The 7,248-nt window shown below is 38.2% G+C and overlaps 1 protein-coding gene across 1 annotated transcript in view; it reads left to right on the top strand.

The window, feature by feature from the left end:
- The first annotated feature begins 5,501 nt into the window (after positions 1-5,501).
- MEIOB (meiosis specific with OB-fold) overlaps positions 5,502-7,248 on the top strand; it is a 17,411-nt gene continuing 15,664 nt past the window's right edge. Inside the window, exon 1 of the mRNA XM_032762793.2 lies at positions 5,502-5,588. Within this exon, the coding sequence (XP_032618684.1) occupies positions 5,502-5,588 (87 nt within the window). The remainder of the gene's footprint in view (positions 5,589-7,248) is intronic.

Genomic DNA, 7,248 nt, shown 5'->3' on the forward strand with positions numbered 1-7,248 from the left:
CGGTGGCACGCCATGGGGGGCACTCTGCCGCTCGCTGGTCCCGCAGCTCCGGTGGACCTCCCGCAGGCGTTTCTGTGGAGGGTCAGATGGTCCCGCGCTTTGGTGGAGCTGCCGCAGGCGTGTCTGTGGGAGGTCCACCAGAGCCGCGGGACCAGCAGACTGTCCACAGAAACGCCTGCGGCACGTCTACTGAAGCTGCGCAACCAGCGGATCCTCCGCAGAAGTGCCTGCGAGAGGTCCACTGGAGCCGCCTGCCGCCCTCCCAGCAACCGGCAGAGCGCCCCCCGCGGTGTGCCGCCCCAAGCACGTGCTTGGCGCGCTGTGGCCTGGAGCCGGCCCTGGTCTTAACTGCTCCTACACGTGCAACAACCAAACTAAACAACCCACCCCCATATCATTGCAGTGATGTTATATCAAGATAACAAAATATGTAAAGGATAACTGATGGCTAATGGGGTGAGATTGTTGGGTGTAATTTGTTATACTGTTATAGTTTATTAAAATATGTGCATGTTAAACCCAATATGTAATTTGTAAGGATATAGCAGCCGTTCAAAATGGAGTCTGAATCACCATTTTGCAAACTCCATCTTGTTACCGCCCCCACACCATGTGCCCTGTCATCCTGGCCTAGTTATAACTTGATCAAACTGGTTTTTCCTGCCACTGGGCGATCTCAAGAACAATTTTACCTCAGACTGTTTCCCGCCTTTGCTAGGACTGTACCATGTTTCTCCGCCACAAACTGCATAAAAGAGCTGTGACCACAGACACATGGCACAATCCATTCCAGCGACCGCCTGCATGGTGCATCGTCGGAGGATACCACCTTTCCTGGAGTGAAGAGAAGAGAGAGGACGACGTGTTTCACCTTACCGGCTGCTGCTCCCGGGAACATCACCAGCAGAGGGTTTGCGGCCCACTTCCTCTATTCCAAGCCATCGAGGCACTCTCCAGTGCTCCTCCTCTGTGGGTTCCAGTTACCCGACGAGTTCAGGTCCTGGACTTCGCTGCCGGGGCACCAGTCCACCGCTGACTGGCACGGCAGAGCGCGGGTCTGCTCTTCTGAGTGAAAGGGGCTTGTCTTATTTCTTGATAGCTACACCACTAGGCTGAATGCGTTACCTTGGTTCCCCTTTGAGGCAACAGGATTTCACTTTATCAAGACGTTTATAGAATAGCGTGGTATAAAACGTGTTAATGAGCTGGGCTCATACTGTTGACCCATCAAAGATTTCTGCTTAGTTTTTCCAACATAATTATATCACCCTGTGTGGAAAAATACCCTTATCCTCCCTGGTCAGTAAGGGCTTGATCCTGGGAGGAGTTGAAAAGGTCCTGAGTATCTTCAATTCCCATTGACTTCAGTGGGACCTGAGGGTGTTCAGCATCTCAGGGTTGGGCCCTTTATTTCTCATTAAAACGCAAGTGATTCATAGGATTGAATGTTACAATTTAGTTGTTTGAGCCAGTAGCATTTTTTACTTTTGAATCTTTAATAGCCTGTTTAATTTCCATTTGATACATAGGTCATTCAAGTCAATCTTTTTTACTGAATTCAGTTTCAGTGTGTGGTAAATTATTTAACAGCGTGTTTGAAGAAAGTACTGGAGATATTTGGGCTTGACCCTCTTTCCATTTAATGTTAATATCAATTTTTCCGTTTAATTGAATAGGAGAAGGATTTGGCCCGTAGTTAACAGTGGTTCTAAAATAAATCACTGATATCTTTCTGTGAGATTTTCATTTTAAAATGCTTTTAAAGATTTTCTACTTTGCTTTTCAGATATTTTTCTTTGATACACAGTCTGCTTTAGTAACTTCTATACAACGTATTTCATAGAAACTGAGGAAATCTATTTTTCATCACACAAAATTTACTTTCATTGATGTTACTGTGGTTTATATGGGAGCATTATAGGAAAAACAGACCTCTGTGAAGGAGGATAGAGAACTCACCTTTTTGCTTAAAATCACTGTTTCATAATTTGTATGTCCTGTTGCCCCTATGATTGGAACATCATCCTTGAACCTGGTCCTGATTCATCAAAGCAGTTAAGTGTGTGCTTAAATTTTAAGCACACGTTTAAGTTCTGTTGAAGTCAGTGAGACTAAAGCACATTGTTCCAGAGATGAATTGTTTCTAGTTTTGTTCTGTTTTAAATGTCTTGCTCTTGTTTTTAGAGCCATTTTTTCTTTTCATAAGCTGTATGATTTATGAACTCACTCTGAAGGAATCCCATTTCATGTAGATGAGCATTTGCTTGTTTTATTAAATAAATAATATTGTATTAGCTTGTTGTTGTTAATCACAGCATTCAGGATCTTGTGATATTCATTTAATAGTTGATGGACTAAAGTTTATAAGCAGGCAAGAATGTCCAGAATCCAGATAGTGCTATGGGATCTAGAGATGCCTCATTTAAAATCTCCAAGAAATTGTCTGTCCCAAAGTAAGTTTGGTGTAATAAAGAATAAAAAAGCAAAATACAGTGGGAGATGACAAGTTTTGATTCATCTGTCAAGCCAAGTTTATTATAAAGTATTTTGTTAATTCATGGTTTTAGAATGGTTTATATTTTATTATATATTTTCTATCCATGGTAATAGAAGGGAATACAGGATGGTAGAATAAATGGAGGTCATGTTAGGATATTCTGATTAATCTATGATCCACCTTTTTAAAAAACAAAACACAAAACTCATACTACCTTTTCCCCTCTGAGAGATCCATATAGAATTGGAAAAAGGAAACAAAATGGGTGAGAGGTACTATTCATTTACTTTTCCTGGATTTCTACAGTAGCCTCATGGGTATAGACACCAGAGAGCTGCGAACCTGAATGTTACTTTCGGTGCTCATATTATAGCTTTGGTAGTTGGAGACATTAAACTTTCAGTACAACAAAAGCTACAAGCAGAATATAATGACATTACAAATGTAACTTCCATTTCAATGGAATTAGAAGCTTGCCTGGGATGACTTAGTATGTAAAATTCTGTGGGGGGTAAGGAGTGGATATTTTGTAGGAATTATTTTTTATCTTTTCTACTTATTTATTTCTATACATCTTTGTCAAATCATTGCAATATCTAATGTTTTATTTTTGGTTTATAAACTTTTCTTTGATAGGATCAGCCCCAACAAATAAGTTTTACCTTTTGATTAGTCACTAAAAAGGTAAAAGTATAATTAAGATGTTCTGGTGTTTGAAAAAAGATGTGATTGTGGACCACATAGTAGTGAAATCCTTTAGCATTGACACTACTGTTATTAAACCTGAGCCTCCTGTGGCAATTTTTGAGAATACCGTATAAAGACACCAGCGATACCTTGGAATCACTACAGGTTTCTGTTGTGATTCTCATAATAGATCACAATCAATTGAGAAAATGAAGATCTCAAAAATTACTTAAACCATAATCTGAGAATCCTAAAATTCCTTAAATGTGTACTGGATGTTCTGAGCTTCCATATATAAAGTACTGGATTGATCTCCCTCTGCTACTCTTCGTAGTCCTGCTTGCATCCCTATCATGTTAATTTTCATATGATGTCATGATGATGATATTTAATAGTTGCTTTGGGAAATTTTATTTCATTTTGGAGAAAAAAACTAACTGCTCATTTCAAGGAGCTCTGGAAAGCTTAACTAATCTTCTATAATTAGAATAGAATTCTATTAATTATAAACAAGACACGAGAAGTCATTCTTCCGCTTTACTCTGTGCTGGTTAGGCCTCAACTGGAGTATTGTGTCCAGTTCTGGGCACCGCATTTCAAGAAAGATGTGGAGAAATTGGAGAGGGTCCAGAGAAGAGCAACAAGAATGATTAAAGGTCTTGAGAACATGACCTATGAAGGAAGGCTGAAAGAATTGGGTTTATTTAGTTTGGAAAAGAGAAGACTGAGAGGGGACATGATAGCAGTTTTCAGGTATCTAAAAGGGTGTCATCAGGAGGAGGGAGAAAACTTGTTCACCTTAGCCTCTAATGATAGAACAAGAAGCAATGGGCTTAAACTGCAGCAAGGGAGATTTAGGTTGGACATTAGGAAAAAGTTCCTAACTGTCAGGGTAGTTAAACACTGGAATAAATTGCCTAGGGAGGTTGTGGAATCTCCATCTCTGGAGATATTTAAGAGTAGGTGAGATAAATGTCTATCAGGGATGGCCTAGACAGTATTTGGTCCTGCCATGAGGGCAGGGGACTGGACTCGATGACCTCTCGAGGTCCCTTCCAGTCCTAGATTCTATGAATCTATGAATTAACAGAAGCAATCAATGACTTCAGTGTCTGACATCCTGAAAGTGAGGTGAATTAGATGATGACAAAGACCTTCCACAAAAGACCAGGCAAAACTCCTACTGCAGTCAGTCTCACCTTAACAAAATGTCTTTAAAAACTCATATGAGCTGTCAAAGGAATATTAATATATAAATATATAATATCTGGAAAAAGGAAAGTGAGAGAGATTTCCAATACCTATGAAAGATATAATGGTGGTGGTGCAGGATAAAACAACTAAAAACTCTCAGAAAATATCAAGTATTGTGAGTTGTAAGAAGGATGTTTCCAGACTTTACAGGTCTGTCTTCTGAAAAATGCTGACAATTATTCAATTATTTTTACTTATAATATGTCTTATTATGTACTAGACATCTTGATGACTCCTTATATAAAAGAGGGAATCTGATACCACTTTGCAAAGTATCAATAAATGCCTCAGGGAGCAGCCCTGGAATTGAAACCCAGAAATGACAAAAGGCATTCAGGCAGGCTAACAAAGCATTTATGGCCCAGCACTGGCAAGAGTGGCAGTCTTGGGTGCTCAGTATTTCCCAGGCCTGGGCCCTTTACAATCAAAATTTGCATCTTGAAAATAATTACATTGTTGTTAATTTCAAAATTCTAGTAAATAAATGAAAAAATTGAGGACAAGAAAAAAGTGTGTTCTAGCACTGAACATCCTTTAGATATCCTTTTGCATACTGCCAGAAGTAGAACATCCTGCCGAAGAATAAGCCTAAGGAAATAGGGCCTTCATTTTTTTAAAATTATATGTATTTAATTATAATTTCAAATTAAGGCTACAACTCTAGAAACACTTTACACATTGGAGTAACTTTATGTATGTGAGCAGTCCCGTTAAGTTCAATGGGACTACCCATGTAGAAAAAGCAGTATGGGTATTTGCAAGGTCAGGGTCTAAGAGAGTCATTCAGTACTAAAACCCCAAAATATCTCTGGGAAATGTGGATGGAAAATGAAATTAATAACAACTATGTATACAAACATGGACAGTAAGAAAACTGTTAGTTCAGAAGCCCTGAAATGCATTTAAAACTTTTACAGAAGACAGGTGCTGTTTGTCAAACTTCTTTGTCAAAATAAATATGTTAAAGAAAATTACTTCTATTAACAATTTCAGTATGAATAATTCAAAGTGATTTGTTTTGATTTTTAGATTTAAATTAGTTTTCTCAAATTACAGATAAAGAATGGCCTATTCCATTTCAACACAGAACTTTGTTGCGCTTTCAGATCTGCATCCAAATCTGGCTCGCCCTGTAAGTCTCAGCAACGTCGTACTTTTGTTCTCAGATGAAATTGTATCTGACTATATTATATTACTGCAAAATTGACATGTATTTAGAAACTCATAGCACCAGTGTAATTGTTAGATATAAAGTACTGTACCTTCTTTGTGTACATACCAGGAAAATGAAAATTGCTGCTGCTGTAGTCCATAATGTGAGTACTACAACTATAGATATTGACTGAGCAATTCATTATCTGGAAGTATCAGAGACCTCTTTGTATCATTTTAAATGAATGCTGAATTAGTGATTTCACATATAGAATCAGGACTATGTAGTCACAACACATCAGGGATGTGTGATATTCTTTGGCTACAAGTTATGGACGTAAGGCCTGATCCTGCAACCTCTGCTCAAATAAGTAGTCCCATTGGGACAAATTCTGAAGTCCTTATTTATTCAGACAAAACTCTTACTGACAGCAGTGGGAGTAAAGATTTCAAGATTATATCCCCAATGGGTTTATTATTATTATTTCTTAATTATTTAAAACAAAAAATGGTCTAGACACCTAATAGATTATAAGACGATAAGGGCTTAGCCTCAGAATACTTTAAGATATACAGAAAAGGAAGGGGAGTGAGGTGCAACAAAAAATTTCATTGAGCAGTGAAATTTAGTATTACTTGTTAGTTCTATGATCTGTGTTTAGATTTATTACTGTATATATATCTATATTATGTTTTCTATCATTTAACTGTTAACACTTTGAGTGAGGACCAAGACTACTATATTCATGAGAGTAAAGCTTTCAAGATTAGGCCTATAATATACACTAGCATAACTGTCCTTTGCATTTTAGCTCGTTGACTTTGTATTATCAAAATAGGAAATCCCAGTGTATGTATTTAATTTTCATCCTTTGCTTTTCAAGTTTAGATTTTAATATTATGGGTTATATCATTCCTTCTGCTCCAGAAACTCCATCTCCAGTTTTCATAGTCCCCTCAGTCATGGGCTATAATGGTCTCCACTAGACCACCAATTACATCATGTCTCAAACATTTTGTGCTACTCAGTGCAGAAGCCTGGAGCACAGAGACTGAATTTCAGCTTGGATGCACTGAGAACTGTGGTGTTGTATCCAAATATCTCCACAGATCTAAGGGTATCTGAATGGTTGCAGGGTCATACATGCTACAGAAGTTCTGATGACATTGAAACAGAGTTGAAAACACATGGAATTTTCCAAGTACTTTCCCTGTTGCCACAGCTTTTCTATGGGAGAGGACAATTTAGTCCGATGTTTTTGTCTATTTGAAATAATAAAAGCTGGGTAATCACAAAAGGAACTGAAGCAGATGAGATATTTTTACACACACCTCGGTATTTTGTGCTGTCATTTTTCAACTTTTCATAAATTCTCCCTGTCCCAGCAAAGTGCATTGAAGTCTTTGTCATTTGTCATCACTCACAAATAAATTGATCCACCAGCTCAGTTAAAATACCTTCTCTTTTAAAAGCAAAATTGTAATTTTTGAGTGCAGCAGATTGTTTTCATTTGAGAAACTATCCTGCAGCAAAAAAACTTCAGGACCAGACTGCAAAGAGAAACTGCTGAGCTTCAGTTCATTTGCAAATTTGACACCACCAGCTCTGGACTAAACAAAGACTGTGAATGGCTTGCCAATTACAGAACCAGTTTCTC

This window comes from Chelonoidis abingdonii, chromosome 9, assembly GCF_003597395.2.
Source record: "Chelonoidis abingdonii isolate Lonesome George chromosome 9, CheloAbing_2.0, whole genome shotgun sequence".
Classification (NCBI taxonomy): Eukaryota; Metazoa; Chordata; order Testudines; family Testudinidae; genus Chelonoidis; species Chelonoidis abingdonii.